Below are 21,805 nucleotides of genomic sequence, written 5' to 3'. Positions count from 1 at the left end.
ATCTGGCCCGGTCAAGAACAATAGAGGAGTGGTAGAGAGTGGTAGAGAGGCATGAGAGGTTTGAGTTTTGAGTGCTGTATCTGTAGGTGTCAAAAGTGGGTAAAGTGGGTGCTGCAGTGAGTTGTTTGTTTAAAGTGAGTGTGGATGTGTGTGCTGTGAGTGCATTTGATGGTTGTTACATAGTGTTATTGTCATTTAGCATTCTGATGGCCTGAGGATAGAAGCTTCTTCTGAGTCTCTCTGTGCTTGCCATGAGACTCCGGTATCGCTTGCCTGACCGCAGCAGTTCAAAGAGGCAGTTGTTTGGGTGGCTGGAGTCTTTGATTATTCTCTTAGCCTTACCCATGCACCGCTTGTTGTAAATGTCTTGGAGAGTGGGAAGCCCAGCTCCAATTGTGCGTTCGTCTGAACGGGCCCCTCTCTGTAGTCTGCTACGGTCTTGTGCGGTGCTATTCCCAAACCAGGAGGTGATATTGCCAGTCAGGATGCTCTCTATTGTGCATGAGTAGAAGTTCTTAAGGATCTTCTGACTGACTTGGAACTTCCTTAGGCGCCTAAGGAAGTAGAGGCGTTGCCGTGCCTTCTTCACAACACTGTCAATGTGTGTGGTCCATGTCAAGTCCTCGGATATGTGGACTCTGAGGTACTTAAAACTGTTCACTCTCTCAACCGGTGCCCCGTCGATGCTGAGGGGGCTGTAGTCCCTGACCCCCGTGACCGTGCATTTTGTTACCAGGCAAGCGCCACTGTTACCCTGTGCAGGGCTCCTTCAATTCCACTATCACCCAGTAGATGGTGCCACAAATCCACACCATAACTCCCACACAGCTGTGAAAGGGGTACAGCCACCAAACCAAGGTTGAGGTGGACATGTTGCAAATGTAATAGGTTATAACTTATAGGTGATAGAGATAGAGATAGAGATATATATAGAGAGAGATAGAGATAGAGATATCTTAATCCAGTGAGGAGGGCTACAGAACTCAGTGTTTTAAGAGCAGAGTGTCTGTGTAGCCTGTGAGGTCACCCTCCTCTGTGAGGTCATCCTCCTCTGTGAGGTCATCCTCCTCTGTGTCACACGCTCATCATAACAGAAACAGACCCGTTTGTTAAGCTGCATAACGAATCGCTATGGTGTCACAGTGCAGGGCGGCCTTACCTCTGTACATGATGCAGCGCAGGGCTTCAGAGGCGTACGTCTGAGGCAGAGCCAAGCTGAGGTAGCGGAGAGGATAGGGGATACACTCCACCGGCCAGATGATACCTACAGGAGAGAGAGCAGCAGGATGAGAGAGCAGCGAGATGAGAGAGCAGCAGGAGGAGAGAAGGAGAGAGCAGCGGGAGGAGAGGACAGCAGGGAGGAGAGAGCAGCAGGGAGGAGAGAGCAGCAGGAGGAGAGAAGGAGAGAGCAGCAGGGAGGAGAGGACAGCAGGGAGGAGAGAGCAGCAGGGAGGAGAGAAGGAGAGAGCAGCGGGGAGGAGAGAGCAGCGGGGAGGAGAGGACAGCAGGGAGGAGAGAGCAGCAGGAGGAGAGAGCAGCAGGGAGGAGAGGACAGCAGGGAGGAGAGAGCAGCAGGAGGAGAGAAGGAGAGAGCAGCGGGGAGGAGAGAGCAGCGGGGAGGAGAGAGCAGCAGGAGGAGAGAGCAGCAGGAGGAGAGAGCAGCAGGAGGAGAGAAGGAGAGAGCAGCGGGGAGGAGAGAGCAGCAGGAGGAGAGAGCAGCAGGGAGGAGAGAGCAGCGGGGAGGAGAGAGCAGCAGGAGGAGAGAGCAGCAGGGAGGAGAGAGCAGCGGGGAGGAGAGAGCAGCGGGGAGGAGAGAGCAGCGGGGAGGAGAGAGCAGCAGGGAGGAGAGAGCAGCAGGATGAGAGAGCAGCAGGGAGGAGAGAGCAGCAGAGAGGAGAGAGCAGCAGGAGGAGAGAGCAGCAGGGAGGAGAGAGCAGCAGAGAGGAGAGAGAGCAGCAGGGAGGAGAGAGCAGCAGGGAGGAGAGAAGGAGAGAGCAGCGGGGAGGAGAGAAGGAGAGAGCAGCGGGGAGGAGAGAGCAGCAGGGAGGAGAGAGCAGCAGGAGGAGAGAGCAGCAGAGAGGAGAGAGCAGCAGGAGGAGAGAGCAGCAGGAGGAGAGAGCAGCAGAGAGGAGAGAGCAGCAGGAGGAGAGAGCAGCAGGATGAGAGAGCAGCAGAAGGAGAGAGCAGCAGGGAGGAGAGAGCAGCAGGGAGGAGAGAGCAGCAGGAGGAGAGAGCAGCAGGGAGGAGAGAGCAGCAGGAGGAGAGAGCAGCAGGAGGAGAGAGCAGCAGGAAGAGAGAGCAGCAGGAGGAGAGAGCAGCAGGATGAGAGAGCAGCAGGGAGGAGAGAGCAGCAGGAGGAGAGAGCAGCAGGATGAGAGAGCAGCAGGGAGGAGAGAGCAGCAGGGAGGAGAGAGCAGCAGGAGGAGAGAGCAGCAGGGAGGAGAGAGCAGCAGGATGAGAGAGCAGCAGGAGGAGAGAGCAGCAGGGAGGAGAGAGCAGCATGATGAGAGAGCAGCAGGGAGGAGAGAGCAGCAGAGAGGAGAGAGCAGCAGGAGGAGAGAGCAGCAGAAGGAGAGAGCAGCAGGGAGGAGAGAGCAGCAGGGAGGAGAGCGCAGCAGAGAGGAGAGAGCAGCAGGAGGAGAGAGCAGCAGGATGAGAGAGCAGCAGGAGGAGAGAGCAGCAGGGAGGAGAGAGCAGCAGGAGGAGAGAGCAGCAGGAGGAGAGAGCAGCAGGGAGGAGAGAGCAGCAAAGAGGAGAGAGCAGCAGGAGGAGAGAGCAGCAGGAGGAGAGAGCAGCAGGGAGGAGAGAGCAGCAGAGAGGAGAGAGCAGCAGGGAGGAGAGAGCAGCAGGATGAGAGAGCAGCAGGATGAGAGAGCAGCAGGAGGAGAGAGCAGCAGGGAGGAGAGAGCAGCAGGAGGAGAGAGCAGCAGGGATGAGAGAGCAGCAGGGAGGAGAGAGCAGCAGGAGGAGAGAGCAGCAGGGAGGAGAGAGCAGCAGGATGAGAGAGCAGCAGGATGAGAGAGCAGCAGGGAGGAGAGAGCAGCAGGATGAGAGAGCAGCAGGATGAGAGAGCAGCAGGAGGAGAGAGCAGCAGGGAGGAGAGAGCAGCAGGAGGAGAGAGCAGCAGGGATGAGAGAGCAGCAGGGAGGAGAGAGCAGCAGGAGGAGAGAGCAACAGGGAGGAGAGAGCAGCAGGATGAGAGAGCAGCAGGATGAGAGAGCAGCAGGGAGGAGAGAGCAGCATGATGAGAGAGCAGCAGGAGGAGAGAGCAGCAGGGAGGAGAGAGCAGCAGGGAGGAGAGAGCAGCAGGAGGAGATAGCAGCAGGAGGAGAGAGCAGCAGGATGAGAGAGCAGCAGGAGGAGGGAGCAGCAGGGAGGAGAGAGCAGCAGGAGAGAGCAGCAGGAGGAGAGAGCAGCAGGATGAGAGAGCAGCAGGGAGGAGAGAGCAGCAGGATGAGAGAGCAGCAGGGAGGAGAGAGCAGCAGGGAGGAGAGAGCAGCAGGGAGGAGAGAGAAGCAGGATGAGAGAGCAGCAGGGAGGAGAGAGCAGCAGGAGGAGAGAGCAGCAGGAGGAGAGAGCAGCAGGAGGAGAGAGCAGCAGGAGGAGAGAGCAGCAGGATGAGAGAGCAGCAGGAGGAGAGAGCAGCAGGAGGAGAGAGCAGCAGGGAGGAGATTCAAGATTCAAGATTGTTTATTGTCATATGCACAGTTAAACAGTTAAACAGACAGTTTGCCATACAATGAAAATCTTACTTGGCTAGTCCACCCTTCACACAAAATCACACAATACTTAACTTAAACATATTTAAATACAAGCAAGTGCTAGAAAATAAGGTAAAATAGATCAAATATATATATACAAGGCAATCAATATACAATATACAAGGTAATCAGGTTCGTCTCTGCCGAGAAGGTGTGCGTTGGGGGGGGGGGGGCTAGGCATTCAAGAGTCTGATGGCCTGTGGGTAGAAACTGTTTGTCAGTCTCGTAGTTCTGGCTTTCAGACTCCTATATCGCCTGCCTGATGGCAGGAGGTTGAAGAGTCTGTGTTGGAGGTGTGTGCTGTCCTTAATTATGTTGTGTGCTCTCCTGGTGGCCCTGGTAGAGTAAATGTCCTGTAGTGAGGGGAAGGCTGTACTGAACAATTTTAATCACTCGCTGGAGTGCCTTCCTCTCCTTAGCAGTGCAGTTTCCATACCAGACCGTGATTGAGCTGGTAAGGACACTCTCAACCGTACTTCTATAGAAGTTGCTGAGAATCTTGGGTGGCATGCCAAATTTTCTCAGCCTTCTTAGGAAGTAGTGAAGTACAGTCGTTGGTGGGATTTTTTTATTATATGTTGGGTGTTGTGAGCCCAGGTGAGAGAGCAGCAGGGAGGAGAGAGCAGCAGGGAGGAGAGGATCGGTCCAGCAGATGAGACCAGATCTCCTCAGTGTTGCAGGAGACGAGGCGCTTTGCGAGGGAACGACAGTATGGGTGGTGCCGGTTGGAATCTAACCGGGGACGCCACGATTAATCGACGAATGACGTATACATTTACATTTAGTCATTTAACTGACGCTTTTATCCAAAGCGACTTACAAGTTCTGTACAACAAGTCATCAGGAAGGGCACAACTCTATCAGCTGAGTAACAATGTTAAAAGTGTTGAGTGCTACAGTGTAGGTTAGTTTATTAGGACAAGTGCATGACAGTAAGGTTAGTTAGGGTTAGATATTTCTATTTAATCTTTTCTTTTTTTTCAGATAATGGTTGAAGAAGTGCGGGTAACACTTTATAATAACACTCAGTTATAAGACCTTTATAAGGTATTTGTAGATAATGAACTAATCATGAACAAACCATTTATATTAGGGATGTCCGATATTATCGGCCTACCGATATTATCGGCCGATATTGGCATTAAAATGTAATATCTGAAATGATCGGTATCGGTCTTAAAAAATATATATATATATATATATATATTTTTTTTTACATTTATTTAACCTTTATTTACCCAGGCAAGCAAGTAAGAACAAATTCTTATTTTATTTATTGTCAAAAGTATGCATAATGTTGTGTTAATTCCACGAGATATGTAATGTTAATTACCTGAAATTATTCCGTTTTTTGGGGGGGGAAACCCCGCATATAACGGTATCGGTTGATATCGGTATTGAAAATTAAGAGTTGGACAATATCGGTATATCGGATATCGGTAAAAAAGCCAATATCGAACATCCCTAATTTATATACATTCGTAAATTATTATTAAATCATTTATAACTATATTTGTATAACATTTACAAATTAGTTCTACATTATTTATAACTCATTATCAACATTGTTTGTACTTGATTTGTTCATCATTAAATAATGTTGTTTAACACATTGAGTGCCACGCCCCTTCCAGAAAATTAGGTCTAGATTGCCACCGCTTTAATCAATGGGAGGACGGGGATATTTGCGAACGCTTAAACTATATCTTAAATTATGGCTATGGGTCTAATACACCCGTCACTTATCAATGACTTGCTTGCAGTCAACATGTACGAAACGGATTGTTTTTTCATCGTTAAATTTCCATTTTATACCGTTTTGAATACGAGTATAGTTTTGGAGATTTCTAGAAATTCCAGAGAAAGACACGATAATAGCCCTTTAGTGGAATACACAAAACACGCTGTCATTTTTCGGCTGATTTATGAATAGTTTTCAAATAAACACTAGATTATCGATAGTATATGTGTCCTCATGCACGAAGAGAAGCGGGTCTGAAGAATAGCTTCTCCGTACTTTGGTCGGCGCGAACCTCACACACACACACACACACACACACACACACACACACACACGCTCCGATGGCGGAGAAAGGAACATCTGATCACCCCAAGATTCGTAACATAAAGGCCTTACCTCACACCTGATGTCATGCAAAAAGATTAATCCAATTCCTGATCGCCATTCCAAATATCAATTGCGTCCATTGATCCAACGTTATAGTCCAAAACACATAATCCATGATGCTCCCAGTCCCCCCAGTCAATGCAATAGTATCCAGCTGCATGCCCGAGAAGTAAAACCTGGACCGGACTTATTTTTTTGATGCACAGTCCCAGCCAATCCAATACAATGATGTGCAATACCATCCGGGAGACGATAGGCAGCGGTATTTGCCATTTGCGAGCTCAGACCCATTCCCAATGATAATGTCAGGCTGGATGGATGAAAAATTTATGCATATCACTAATAAAAAGAAATAACGATTAAAACCTGACTATACTCATGATTGGCACTCAAGCGATGGCGAGTTAACCCGACTATACTCGTGGTTGGTACTGAATGGGTTAATGTGTAGTAACACATTTGTAGATGCTTTGAAAAATGGATATGAAAAAACAACTATACTGTACCTCCATTTATTTGTTCATGTTCAACAAATCATTTGTTAAGACATTCATAAAACATCTATAAATCATTTACAGATGCTATTGTGTGCCTTAATCTAAAGTGAAGCCTATTCATCATTAACAAATGTCTAATACAGTTAATTATTTGTTCACTTTTTCATCATCTGTTACAAATGTTGTAGACAGCTTTCTTTGTGACATCAAACAGTGACAGAATTAGGACTATAGATAAATGCAATTTTATTAACATATAAAATACATGTGCACTGCACACATAACATGGGGGGCACTAGGACCCAGGAGTACCCTGGCCAGGTATTGCCAGAGCATGTAGAGGTGGTATCACGCGAGTGAGAGTGAGACTTGACTTCACATTTGTTGCCATCTGAACCCTACTACTTAATCTACTTGAGTGGACTGAAATTAACACTATGATCGCCGATGACGAGTTAAGACGTCATTCCTAGCCATGCTCATTCTGCCGAAGACGCCGTAACTCGTCTTTGATGTCAATATTTCAAAAATCTGTGATCGAAATCATATTTCCCCTCCGGAGCCCTGAGACACACTGCAAAGCTCCACTCAACTCTCTAGCGGTTCAAGAGCGCCATCTGGTGGCCGATCGGCAGATCGCCAACCGGAAATGACCCTTTGAACCGGAAGTGCTCATCCATATGTGGTCCGGGCACTCGCTATCGTTAGAGAGACTCCGTCTTGACACAGTGAACATCGATCGGTGCAAATAACTCGAAAAAACAACATGATTTGGACGTATATACTATTATACAACCTGGAAATGGATCGGGCATTTCTCCATCCCATAATAGAAAAAATTCTGTTCCACGCTCATCTGCCAGCGGCGCGAGGAAGCCACGGTAAGATTCAGCGTTATATTCTAACGTGTTCCATATAAACTGCTATGATGAACATATGACCCACTCTGGATGAATCATCTAACGCTGCCCACGGAATTATAAACGGCCCCCCGCCCATCCGGTCATCATCAGATGACACGTAGTAACTTCTAGAACCACATCCAGTTGACATTTTTTATCTCGCACCGATTGCTATCAAACTGTATTTGATCATCAATATAATGCATTTAGGGCTATAAATCACGTTCTGAAGAAAGCTGCAGAAAACGATAAAAACATACTTATACTTTAGACCATATTTTAGTATGAATATGTGAATGAAAAAGTTTAACGTTGCTACACCCTGAACAATACATATAGGACATTGAATGGGCCATAATAATGGCAATTTAGCAATAGAATTTAAAAAGTTATAGCCCTGCAAAGAAGGGGAACTTCTCCATAGACAAATAGAGATGGCGAGGGATGGTAAATTATGAATTTAACCCATGGCGATCAAAGTGTTAAAAAGATTTTTTTTTATCATAATAAATGTTTTTTTTTTCAAAGTTGCGCATAGGCCAATATAGTGGATGTTAGAGCATCACCGTATACTAGGGATGTCCGATATTATCGGCTGATATTGGCATTAAAATGTGATATCGGAAAATATCTGTATCGGTTTTAAATTTTTTTTTATATATATATATATATTTGTATTTACATTTCTATAACCTTTATTTACCCAGGCAAGCAAGTAAGAACAAATTCAGATTTTATTTATTGTCAAAAGTATGCATAATGTTGTGTTAATTCCACAACAAGAGATATGTAATGTTAATTACCTGAAATTATTCCGTTTTTTGGGGGGGGGGAAACCCTGCATATATCGGTATCGGTTGATATCGGTATTGGAAATTAAGAGTTGGACAATATCGGTATAGGTAAAAAAGCCAATATCGCGCATCCCTACCCTATACACTGCCACCCAGTGGCCAGCCGTCGGAACTGCACGTAATTTTAACAACACCCAAGATGGCAGACAGAAATGACAGCATGCCAAGTTGCTCAGGTATATCCACCCATTCCTTCTATGGAAGAAGACACTTGCAGGTAATTTTAATTTTTTTTACATCAAGTAACGTCTAAAAAGCAATATGCCTGTGAAATATTCCAAGTATTGATTTTTATTTAGTGAGGAAATTGCTCTGATCGTCTGTCCAATATATTGGACCATGTGCGTCAATGGCTCTATTTCAACTACAATAATACCAGTACTTGTATTGTGGATATATACCAGTAGTATACCAGTAGTATACCAGTATTATTCCAGTACTATACCAGTCCAGTACTATACCAGTACTATACCAGTAGTATACCAGTAGTATTCCAGTAGTATACCAGTAATATACCAGTATTATACCAGTACTATACCAGTAGTATACCAGTATTATTCCAGTAGTATTCCAGTAGTATACCAGTAATATACCAGTACTATACCAGTAGTATACTAGTAGTATTCCAGTATTATACCAGTACTATACCAGTCCAGTACTATACCAGTACTATACCAGTAGTATACCAGTAGTATTCCAGTACTATACCAGTAATATACCAGTACTATACCAGTAATATACCAGTAGTATGCCAGTACTATACCAGTAGTATACCAGTAGTATACCAATACTATACCAGTAGTATACCAGTATTATACCAGTACTATACCAGTATTATACCAGTACTATACCAGTATTATACCAGTATTATACCAGTACTATACCAGTATTATACCAGTATTATACCAGTAGTATACCAGTATTATACCAGTACTATACCAGTATTATTCCAGTACTATACCAGTAGTATTCCAGTACTATACCAGTACTATACCAGTAGTATTCCAGTAGTATACCAGTACTATACCAGTATTATACCAGTACTATACCAGTAGTATACCACTACTATACCAGTAGTATATCAGTACTATACCAGTATTATACCAGTACTATACCAGTATTATACCAGTAGTATATCAGTAATATACCAGTATTATACCAGTATTATACCAGTACTATACCAGTACTATACCAGTACTATATCAGTACTATACCTGTAATATACCAGTAATATACCAGTACTATACCAGTACTATACCAGTACTATACCAGTAGTATATCAGACCTATACCAGTAGTATTCCAGTAGTATACCAGTAGTATACCAGTAGTATACCAGTATTATACCAGTACTATACCAGTAGTATACCAGTGCTATACCAGTAGTATTCCAGTACTATACCAGTAGTATACCAGTAGTATACCAGTAGTATACCAGTACTATACCAGTAGTATTACAGTATTATACCAGTAGTATTCCAGTATTATACCATTACTATACCAGTATTATACCAGTACTATAACAGTATTATACCAGTACTATACCAGTACATTTCTGCATAAAGTCCATCTGAGTGGACATTTTCGTAACTCCTTAAATAATTGGTTAAAAAAAAACATTACATTACACTTTTCATGCCTAAAGATGAATAAAAACACCTGGGGAAAAATCCTGACTGATGCTTTCATAATTCATGCATGAAAGGGTTAAATGGAAGCACGATATACATTAGCAGAGCCAAGTTATTCGTGCTGCCCCACGCTTTTAAGGTATGAGCAGGCTAAACACCTTTTTTGTTGGTAAATCTATTTAAATCTAATAATTTCCGACCTACAACTCTTATATTTTGTGTAGACGTACTTGATGTGGTGGGCGCTAACGTTACATTAGAATAATGTGTTTGTTCCTAATGTGTGCTCAGTATATTGCGGTATGTGATGATGACATGAGGGTAATAATTATTTGTATTTTCAGGCTGTTGCGATCGGGGTGAAGACATGGTTGGATCAACGCAGGATTGATATCATATAGCCCTTACCTTCACTAGGATGTACCCCAAAAAGAATATTCCAATGATCTGATTGCGAGTCCCAGAATTGGTGTGGATTGTGTCGCCAACATAATCCACAACACATCATGCATCGGGAGCATTTTACATTTCTCAATCCGATCGTTATAACCGCTCCATTCGCGCGACAAAGAAAAGTGAGCCCGGTGACATTTGACCATTGCACAGGCCAAGATACAAGGTTGCAAAGGGTGCTCGATACCGCCGTCTAGCTGGATGCGGCCGGTATTGCACTTTGGCGATCAAATAACGTATATAAATGTGGTTGGCGTTCAAAGGATGGCGCCCAATAACATATAAACGTTGTTGGTGGGGAATGAGTTAAGATTGTTAAAACCTGTCCAATTCAAAACATTAAAAGTTAATTCAAATTAAATATTCAATTGCCTGTTGTTTTTTGGGGGATGAAAATGTATTGTTTAGATGCATCGATTAATTGATTGAATAATCATTGGGTGAATCGATTTAAATAGCCGTTAGTAGCAGCTCTTAATCAAACCCCTAACCGTGGCAGTGTTCACACCATGCTCTCAGTGCCAAGCTACCCCTGCAGAAGATAAGATAAGATATTCCTTTATTGATCCCCTTGGGGAAATTCAGGCATCATAGCAGCATGGGGGAGGGGAGGAAGGGAGGTACAGGTATGGGCAGGGTAATAGTAGAAAGACATAAATACAGGCAATAGAAATTATAGTAGAGTAATGATAATAATAATGATGGCTTGGATTTATATAGCGCTCTTCATGACACCCAGAGCGCTTCACAGAGTCCATTATTCGTTCATACACAGTCATACCGGTACGAGTAGAAAAGTAAAAATAGGCAGTGTAAACAATATAATTAACTCTGAATATACGCATATGAGCAAGTAGGCAGTGTGATCACAGCTGCATAGATATCTTACTATGGTCCTGCCCTGGTTACAAGTCATGTGACACTTTTGTACTTAAATAATACCAACAATTAACCCTTTCTCCGCCGATGACGTGTTAAGACGTCATTCTCCCCCAATGCGTAATCTGCCAATGACGTCTTACAGCGTCTTTGAGATCAATATGTCATATTTTCGTCATGGTATTCACATTTCACCCACGGAGTCTTTGCTGGTGTTGTAGGACTCCGCTCAACTATCCAACGCTTCAATACCGCCACCTGGTGGCCGATCGGCGAGTTGCCAAAACCGGAAGTCACCGGAAGTGCTTAGCCCGTCCCCTATTCTGTCCGGCCACTCGCTATTGCTTGCGGGACTCTATCCAGACACCGTGCATATCGATCCGTTGCCATAACTCAATAAACAACATGATTGGACGTGTATTAGTATTATACAAACCGGAACTGGATCACCTAGATCAACATCCCATAATAGCGATCTTTTTGCTCCACGCTCATCACCCAACGGTAAGAGGAGACTGGGGTGAGTTTCAGCGTTTTTCTTTACCATTTTCGATACAAACTGCTCTGATCTATATATCACCCATACTACATAAATGATTTAACGTCGGTCATTGAATTATAAACGACCCCCCCCCCCCCCCTCCGGTCAACCGCAGATGAAGAGCCATAACGTCTAGGACCGTGTACAGTTGAAATTTTAAATCTGGCGTCGATAGGTATCAAACTGCATTTGATGATCTCATTTATGGCTATAACTCACGTTCTATGAAATACTGCAGAAAACGATAAAAACATATTTATACTCTAAACCGTATTATTGTATGAATGTGTGAATGAAAAAGTAAAACGTTCCTACATCCTGAACGATAGATAATTGATGTTGAATGGGCCATAGTAATGTCAATTTAGCAATACAATTTAAAAAGTTATAGCCCTGCAAAGAAGGTGAACATCTCCATAGACAAATAGAGCTGGCAGAGAGGCTACAAGGATGGATATAAGCTTGTGAATGGGTTAAAACCATAATTTAGATGGTAACACACACACACACGCACACACGCACGTACGCACGGACACACACACACACACACGGCGTACCACTGATGATGAGGTTGGGGTAGAAGATGCCCAGAGCTGCCTGGTTGGCGTTCTGCTCGTCATCGATGGCAGCAGAGATGACCAGACCAAACGAGATGCCTGTCACACCCTGCAGTATGATCAGAGATATGACCAGGAATAAAGAGCCCTCATTAGGGATCTAGAGAGAGAGAGAGAGAGAGAGAGAGAGAGAGAGAGAGAGAGAGAGAGAGAGAGAGAGAGAGAGAGAGAGAGAGAGAGAGAGAGAGAGGTTGGGATCAAGATAATTGGATAAAATAATGTCCTGTTACACTTCTGTGTGTGTGTGTGTGTGTGTGTGTGTGTGTGTGTGTGTGTGTGTGTGTGTGTGTGTGTGTGTGTGTGTGTGTGTGTGTGTGTGTGTGTGTGTGTGTGTGTGTGTGTGTGTGTGTGTGTGTGTGTCACCTTGAAGACCAGCAGGATGAACAGGAGCAACAGGATGATCTGAACACTGATCACAAACAGCTGAGAGAGCAGGTGAGCCAGCATGGTCTCCAAAGAGCTGACCCCTGAGAGAGAGAGACAAAGAGAGAGAGAAGAGACAGAGACACAGAGACAGAGACAGAGACAGAGAGAGAGAGAGAGAGAGAGAGAGAGAGAGAGAGAGAGAGAGAGAGAGAGAGAGAGAGAGAGAGAGAGAGAGAGAGAGAGAGAGAGAGAGAGAGAGAGAGAGAGAGAGCTGAGAGCTGAGGCTGAGTCCACAAACCTGCTCTCTTAACACACCTCAGGAAAATAACACATCACCAATCAGAGTAAATCAAATTAGTGCAGTGCTATCTGGCTCTAAATCGACAGTACACCATAGCAGATTATTTGAGCATGGTGACTGATCAACAACTAAAAAGAACCTTGACAAAATACAGAGTGAGCACAGCCTTGCTATTGAAAAGGGCAGGCACAGGAAAACCTGGCTTCCTGCAGAGCAAAGGCTGTGCTGTCATTGCATCCTCAATGAGCCTGAAACTGAGATACACTTCCTCACCAAATGTGAAAAATATTAATATATTAGAGAAACGCATTTAAAAAGATTGAATTAATAACAAAAAATTGTCTTACACTACCAGATACAGAAAAACGACCAGTCCTACTAGGGGAGGACTCAACAAGCTGTGAGCTAGCAGCAGTCTACAGTATGTTGCTGCCTGCCATAGACTGAGGGACAGTGAGTGACAGTCACCTGACACGTTTATGCTGTAATATTTGATGTTTTATGTTTTGATATTTTATGATGATATTTGTTATGTACTTTGACATTGATATCTGTTTTGTAATTCATGTTTATGTTAATATTAATCATTTGCTTTGGCAACATGTACAAGTTACGTCATGCCAATAAAGCCATTTGAATTTAATTGAATTGAATTTAATTGAGACAGAGAGACAGAGAGAGACAGGGAGAGAGAGAGACAGAGAGAGAGAGAGGATAGACAGAGAGAGTGACACAGAGAGAGGAGAGACAGGGGGAGAAAGGAGAGAAAGAGAGAGACAGAGAGAGAGAAGAAAGAGAAGGAGAGAGAGACAGGGAGATAGAGAGAAGAAAGAGAAGGAGAGAGAGACAGGGAGAGAGAGAAAGAGAGAGGAGGGGGATAATCAAATAACAGGTGATTATCATTCAATGACGACCATGACCAATGAGCTGTTGGCATGAGACACCATGAGACACCAAGAGACACTATGAGACACCATGAGACACTGTGAGACACCGTGAGACACCGTGAGACACCATGAGACACCGTGAGACACCATGAGACACCATGAGACACTATGAGACACCGTGAGACACCGTGAGACACTGTGAGAAACCGTGAGACACCGTGAGGCACCGTGAGACACTGTGAGACACCATGAGACACTATGAGACACCATGAGACACTATGAGACAGTGAGACACTATTGTTTATTGTTGTTTATTGTTTAAAAGGATCCCCATTAGCTGCCACCTAAGTGGCGAGCTAGTCTTCCTGGGGTCCACACAGAAAGACAACAGAAAACAAAACATAACAACATGAGATACATGTCTATCTAATACTATGAGACACTGTGAGAGACTATGAGACAGTGAGACACCGTCAGACACCATGAGACACTATGAGACCACTATGAATATGAGCAAACGCTTGCATACACCGCAAAAAGTGATTGGTAATGATCCTATCGCTCCCCCTAGTGGTAATCATAGGATGGCTTTGTGACTAAAAAAAACACAACATTTTTGCACCAAGGCCGTACTGGTTATTAGTTCCTAAAAAAACGTTTACCTAAAAGGGAATATTTTGTTTGGCTTATCTGTGGTTTATCAGACTTGATTTTCACTCAAAATCCCAAAACATTGCAGTCAGGTGATGAAAGTAACTACAGATTGTCTTATTCCAAACAAATTAAGTCGAATCAAGGACACTTTTTTCCCCTTTCTTTCTGGCTGTGAGAGGAGTCTGAACTTTGACCTCTCACCTGCGACCCAACACCTGTCCAGAAGCCCCTCCTTCCTCTCCAAGACAAAGGACAGGGCCGTCAGCCCCACTGCCAGATAGAAAGTGATACTGGTTGGAAGAGAAGAAGAGAAGGGAGACAGAGAGAGAGAGAGACAGTAGTTTGACCATGGTAATACCTGGCCGCAGCAGCATGCTAGCCTGTTAGCATAATACACCACCATGGTAATACCTGGCAGCAGCAGCATGCTAGCCTGTTAGCATAATACACCACCATGATAATACCTGGCCGCAGCAGCATGCTAGCCTGTTAGCATAATACACCACCATGGTAATACCTGGCCGCAGCAGCATGCTAGCCTGTTAGCATAATACACCACCATGGTAATACCTGGCCGAAGCAGCATGCTAGCCTGTTAGCATAATACTAGGGTGACCATATTTTGATTTCCAAAAAAGAGGACATGCTGGCCCCAGCCTCGAGATACTTAATGATATTTTGCACAATCGAAGCGGGCATGGCCACCTTCATTTCACTATGTCTTGTGTACTGTACTGTATGTGATGAATAAACCTCTTGAATCTTGAATCTCTACTCAAAGTTTACTCAAAGATGCCTTTATTGTTTTAACATATGCTTGGAAACATGCACCCAGAAAAGTGGCAATTTTTTTTACTTGAACTTGAGGACTGCATACTTTTTTTTGCAAAGCTTATCTTTATACTTTATGCTTATAGCACATGCATAAGCCTGGTCTCTTTTGAAAGATAACATTCTGAAGTTTCGTACACAATAAAGAAAAATCACTTTTAGTGCTAATGAGTAACATAGGGCTGAACATGAGTTGAACTTGTGTACTCATGTTTTTGTGTAGTATAGTTGCAATATTCCAAAATAATATATATTGTTTTTGTATAAGCTGGAAAACACCGCAAATCCATAGCCTGAAGGGACATGGGCCTGAAGGGACATTAACGTGTGTTGTCGGGCCTTACAAATACATTTGATTTTGATTTGATTATCAATAAGGTAGGATATCTGGAACACACAAACACACTCTTTTTTAAATCACATGCCATGAAACTCTGGGACCTGGCTGAATTTAAGACTGCACAAATCATGTTTAAAGCACGAAACAACTCCCGGGTAACATCCAAAAATTCTGTTATAGAGAGGGGGGTTACAATTTAGAGGAGAGTCTAACTTCAAGAAACAGGCTGTTCATTCAACAATGTATGTATATTTCAGTTTGTGGAGTGAATATGAGTTGCATAAGATAATAGAGTGTGAAGGTATACTGAATACTGTCTATCTGTATGTCATGTATGTCATATGTTATGATGAATTGAAAATGGGGGACCCTGATGTAAACAAGACGAAAGTCTTTCTCTCGTCTGCATCCCCTTAACAATTGTATGTATTGTGCCGTACTGTATTGTACCCATTCTGCAATCTGTTAATAAAGTTTTCAATCAATCAATCAAGGGGGTAGGAATACATACGTTTACACTTCATTCTATACTCCTGCGTGTTTGTTTTTTAATCTGTTTATTACTTGTTTTTTATTATTGTTTATTTTCAATTTATGTTTGAAATAAATAAACGCATTCATTCAAGATATTGTGTGAGCAAAAGTATAGTTAATTTACTCCCTCGAGTCTGGCCCCGCGTGGATCTCACAGCTGTGCCCGCACAGTGCAATACTCCAATTCAGCCATTGGCAATTCAGCCATTGGGTGGGTGGCGCTGCTGAGCGGCCCTCACAGTGCGGCCGTCAGCGCGCGGCCCTGAGAGCGCCGCTGGCTCTGCGGCTCTGCAGCTGCATGCTTCTCCCGGGGTGATAATCTGGCGCGCCATGTAAAAAGTTGCACGCCTGACATATCGGCATGTAAGTCGAGAACCGAGGCACGGAATTTGGCGATTCAGATGGCATTCGAACGGCAACGAATAGCGCTTTAATTCTGTAATTTATATGTTCGGCGAAAAATGCAGTCCCGAGCCTTCAGATGCTCGCAAAGGGCCGTGAAACTGAAACTGAAACTGAAAACAATGAAACCCCGGACATTACCATTACCATGACATTACCATGAATTCGAAACTCCCTTGGGGCATCGAAGTTTAAGGTGACGATGTCACAACCATTACATAGTCTGGTAGGAAAGATGAACAAGGAAACTCACTCACTTTGTAAAAATACACTTCTTATGGGTCCATCTGTTACAATGTTTACTCTCGTGTTCTGCTTTTATAAACAGGAAGCTGCTGTGCAGAAGCAGGTGGCCGTTTCCATGGCAGCACGGGAGCAGAAGCGAGCGTTTCGTGTTTCCTACCAGACTATATATAATATTACAGTAATCGAGTAGGTGAGCTTGGTGTGTGCTTGCATGTTACGAGTTTGACCAAATATAAGTACATAGGGAAATTGTAGGAGATTTTCTGTGGCCCAGATATACAGAAAGTGCTGTTGTGACTTGGTAATACCAGTATAATCCAAATTAGAACATGATGCCTATGGTACTTTGCATAATTTTCTTCGGTCATGTCGATGGAAACCGGAGAGGTTAAGGATGCATGCGGTCAAATCATCTTGGTGATACAAATCTATTTGTAAAAACATGGTAAATTCGGAGAAATTGATCGGAGAAAAGAGTCACAACAGCCAACGCAGAAGTATATCTTGGCCTTTAGAGCAGGTAAAACACTGGAAAAGCATGATATTACTGTTCCACTGTGATTTGTTTATAACATCCAGTAATAAGACACCAGATTATTGTGTTTTTCTTGATCATAAAAAAAACAGTATATACTGTATTGTGGCAGATATCATCCCTAGTCGTCACTGGGTTATGTGAAAGAAAGGAGATACTATTGTCACGGACAGAGGAGAGTTAAGTGAGGAGTTGATTAGGACTGATGGAATACACCTGTGCACCATGTGATCACCCACATCCCACACACACACACACACACACAAGACACACAGCATAAAACCCTAGGAGAGACAGAGGAGAGTTGAGTGGAGGTGAGGAAGGAGCAGAGTTCGTGGAGAGAGTGTGAGATACTGAGTTTGTGAGGTGAGAGGTAGTTTGCAGGAGAGGTTAGAGCGAGAAAGTGTTCGTGTTACTGGACTGGCTGAGATACCCCCGTGTGAAACAAAGGTTATCCTATAACCTAGTTATATGAATATGGCGAGCGCTCTGCTCTATTGGAACTGTCCCTTTAATCATAATGCTATCATGAAAACTTTCAACCACATGCACGCACCCCCACGCCTGGCCACACTCACATCCCATTCCCAATAAAGAAATTTCAAACATCCGCTCACACATAAGCGGGGCCATGGCCATACTACCAGCTCCTTTCCAAGTCTTTCACCGCCGAAACGGAAGACACATAGGGTCCTCAGTGAGTCAGAGCAGAGCGCTCTCCATATTCAGATAACTAGGTATAACTTCGTTATATTTCATATTGATTTGCACTCTCCTCTATTGGAACACAAGAGCGGAGCAGAGCGGAGCAGAGCGGAGTAGAGCGGAAAGCCCGACAGATGTACCCGCTGAGGTCCCCTACAACCATCAGAATACCGGGGAGGATCCGGGCCCCCCCGCCCCCCCTAGTGAGGGACGGGAGGGAGACCGGACCCGACTGTGCGAAGAGGGAACAGTACCTCAACGCACAGGGCGAGCAGACCGCAGGACTCACCTTTGTTTAGAAGGGCCAGCGACTACTCGGTCGCGCATCCCGCACACCACCAGGGAACGGACGTGAAGCAAAAAACCCACGTCACAGCCCCCAACATCGTGGGGTCGGGATCAGAAAACCCACCGGAGAGCAGACTCCACGCTCTGGTTCATTCTCTCCATCTGCCCGTTAGCCTTTCCTCTGGTTATCACCCACAGACTAACAGTGGCCCCCAATCCCTTACAAAAAGCCTGCCATACCTGGGAAGTGAACTGGGGCCCCCGGGTCCGAGACGACGTCCTGGGGAAACCCATGGAGGCGGAACACGTGGCTCGTCAGGAGGTCCGCCGTCTCGGAAGCAGATGGACGCTTGGGAAGGGCCTCGAGATGGACCCCCTTGCTGAAACGATCCACCATTGTTAGAATGACTGTGTTTCCCTGGGAGGGAGGAAGGCCAGAGACGAAGTCCAATGCCACATGGGACCAAGGGCGGCTCGGAATGGGGAGTGGCTGCAACAGACCGGTGGGTGCTTGGTGAGAGGCCTTGCTGCGGGTGCAGACCATGCAGGCCATCACAAACTCCCTGACGTCGTTCCTCATGGTGGACCACCAGCAACGACGACCCAGGAAGGAGAAGGTGTGGTGGACGCCAGAGACCAGTCGAAAGGCAGGGAGGGAGAGGTCAGCTTGGTAAGTGGCTCCGCCATGCTGCTGTAGTTCCAGATAAACCTCCGGTAAAAGTTCGCAAAACCGAGGAAGCTCTGTAGCTCCTTCCGAGAAGAGGGCTCCGGCCACTCTACCACGGCCTGGATCTTGCGGGGGTCAGCTCGGGTCTGGCCGCTCTCCATGATGAAGCCAAGGTAATCAACGGAATTGGAGTGGAAACGGCACTTCTCCGCCTTAACGAAGAGCCGGTTGTGAAGGAGGCGCTCAAGTACTCGGCGGACGTGATGGACATGCTCCTCGAGAGTCCTGGAGAAAATGAGAATGTCGTCGAGGTAGACCACCACAAACTCATCGAGCATGTCACGAAGGACGTCATTCATGAGCGCCTGGATTACCGCCGGGGCAGTGGTGAGGCCGAACGGCATTACCAGGTACTCGTAATGACCCCGGGGAGTCTTGAAGGCGGTCTTCCACTCGTCACCCTTTCGGATCCGGACCAGATGGTAGGCACTCCGGAGATCCAGTTTAGTGAAGACCGTAGCCTGGGTGAGGGACTCGAGGGTGGAGTTCATGAGAGGAAGAGGATACTTGTTCTTGATAGTGATATCGTTAAGTTGGCGATAGTCAATGCAGGGTCGGAGGCCTCCGTCCTTCTTCTTAACAAAAAAGAATCCAGCCACAACCGGGGTGGACGCGGGCCGAATGAGGCCTGCTGACAAGGACTCGGAGATGTACTCCTCCATCGCTGCCTTCTCGGGGATGGTCAGACTATAAAGGCGGCTGCCGGGAAGGGAGGCCCTAGAGCGGAGGTCGATTGCACAGTCATAAGGCCGATGAGGAGGAAGGGCCTGGGCCCGGGACTTGCTGAAAACCTCCCCGAGATCATGGTACTCAGGAGGGATAGTAGAGAGGTCTGGAGGCGGGACGGGCTGGACGCAGCCTGAAGACACTGGGCATGACAGGAGGGGCTCCACCCCATGATGGTGCCGGAGGACCAGGCGATGTGGGGCTCATGCTGTGTGAGCCAGGGACGACCCAGAACAACAGGGACTGAAGGGGACCTGGTAATAAAGAACTGGAGTCTCTCAACATGATTACCAGCAATGGTGAGGAGGACAGGACAGGTGCGTTGAGTGATGTTGGCCAGGCGGCGCTCGTCCAGTGCAAAGACCTCCAAGGGCTTCTCGAGGTTCTCAAGCGGAATGTTAGCCTGGGTGGCAAACTCAAAATCCAGGAAGCTCTCATCAGCCCCCGAGTCAACGAGTGCACCCACCGAGACACGCTGGTCCGCCCAGGCCAGGGTAACGCTCGTCAGATGGTTTGGTGGTGCAGGGGTGTGGGAACAGGAAAAACGGCTCACTAGGATCTCCCGGGGTCCCAGCAAGCCTAGTCTTTTGGCCGGGCAGGACAACTGTTGACTCGATGTCCCTTAAGGCCGCAGTAGAGGCAAAGGCCGGACCTGAATCGGGCGTCCCGTTCGGCCGGACTAAGGCGTGTGCTTCCCAGCTGCATGGGTTCCTCCCTGGTCACTGGCTGGGAGGTGAAGTACGTACCAGTCGCGGCGGCGGCGGAACAAGCAGCAGTCCAATCACGAGTGCGGGAGAACTGGGGGACGGTTGGGGGTCCCAGTCGGGCTCGCTCGCGCCTTCTCTCCCGGAGGCGTCCGTCGATGCGGATGGCGAGGTTGATTAGGGCCTCGAGCTAATCAGGCTCCTCCCGGGTGGCGAGCTGGTCCCTCACAGCCTCGTTGAGACCCCTCATGAAAGTGAGACGAAGCGCCGGGTCGTTCCAACCACTCTCGGTTGCAGCCAGTCTGAACTCCAGCTCGTAGTCGGTGACACTGCCACTGCCCTGCTGAAAGGTGCCCAACTGAACTCCAGGGTCCTGGCCACAAGCTGGATGGTGGAATACCCTTCGGAGCTCCACCACGAAAGCTGAGTAGGAAAAACAGAAATTAACCCTCATGGACCAGGAAGCAGTGACCCACTGAGCTGCTTGGCCTGTGAGCAGGTTAATCATGTAAGCCACCTGGGCAGCCTCCGTCGTGAATCTGCTGGGTTGATGAATGAAAACTAACTCACACTGCATGATGAACGTGGTACAGTCCTCGAAGTTACCATCATACAGTCGTGGGCTGGAGAGATGGGGCTCCCGGGGGGCTGGAATGGGAGGCGCAGGGTCTGCCACGACGGCGGGGGTAGGTTGACTGGGGCTCAAGCAACTGGTGGGTCTAACAGCAGGGTGTTAAGTGCTGTACAGAGGACCTGCATCTGCTGTAGGATATCTGCCTGCTGATTACCCTGCACCGCCTGCTGGGTGGTTAGGGCATCCAAAGAAGACTGGAGTGGCTGGACCTGGGCCCGGAGGCCCTGCACAGCAACTGCAGCCACCTCTAGCTGTTGGGTGTGGGTGTTCGTCAGCTGGATCTGACCTGCCAAGGCTGCTCTAACACTGTCTGTGTTGGCTGGGGTCATCGACATGGTCGGGTCGTAATGTTATGGTTTGTATGTGACCCCAACAGCACGACACAGACAGGTAATTCAGAGTTAGCCAAAAACAAAGGGCGTATTTATTTGTACAACAGAAATGTGCGACAATGTTCCTTTAAGGACAAAACAGAAGAGGAGAAGAAACAGCATCCAGTAACTTGAGCAATAGCATAGTTGGGCTCTGCGGCTCTACAGAATTATGCTAGCATAGTTGGGCTCTGCGGCACTGCAGAATTATGCTAGCATAGTTGGGCTCTGCGGCACTGCAGAATTATGCTACTCCACTTGAGGGGAAACATAGGAATGTAGAATGTCAATA

The 21,805-nt window shown here is 46.3% G+C and overlaps 1 protein-coding gene across 1 annotated transcript in view; it reads right to left on the bottom strand.

Annotated features, from left to right (window-relative positions):
* The window catches only part of abch1 (ATP-binding cassette, sub-family H, member 1), a gene marked incomplete at both ends in the record, with an annotated part of 152,615 nt that overhangs the window by 6,853 nt on the left and 123,957 nt on the right, over nt 1–21,805 (bottom strand). Inside the window, 4 exons of the mRNA XM_084321942.1 lie at nt 1,160–1,264; nt 12,203–12,362; nt 12,626–12,729; nt 14,672–14,760. Of these exons, the coding sequence (XP_084178068.1) occupies nt 1,160–1,264; nt 12,203–12,362; nt 12,626–12,729; nt 14,672–14,760 (458 nt within the window). The remainder of the gene's footprint in view (nt 1–1,159; nt 1,265–12,202; nt 12,363–12,625; nt 12,730–14,671; nt 14,761–21,805) is intronic.

This window comes from Notolepis coatsorum (assembly GCF_963971535.1).
Source record: "Notolepis coatsorum genome assembly, chromosome: 9".
NCBI classification, from domain to species: domain Eukaryota; kingdom Metazoa; phylum Chordata; class Actinopteri; order Aulopiformes; family Paralepididae; genus Notolepis; species Notolepis coatsorum.
The sequence above is the reverse complement of the archived record's forward strand: the minus strand, read 5'-3'. Positions and strand labels throughout refer to the sequence as shown.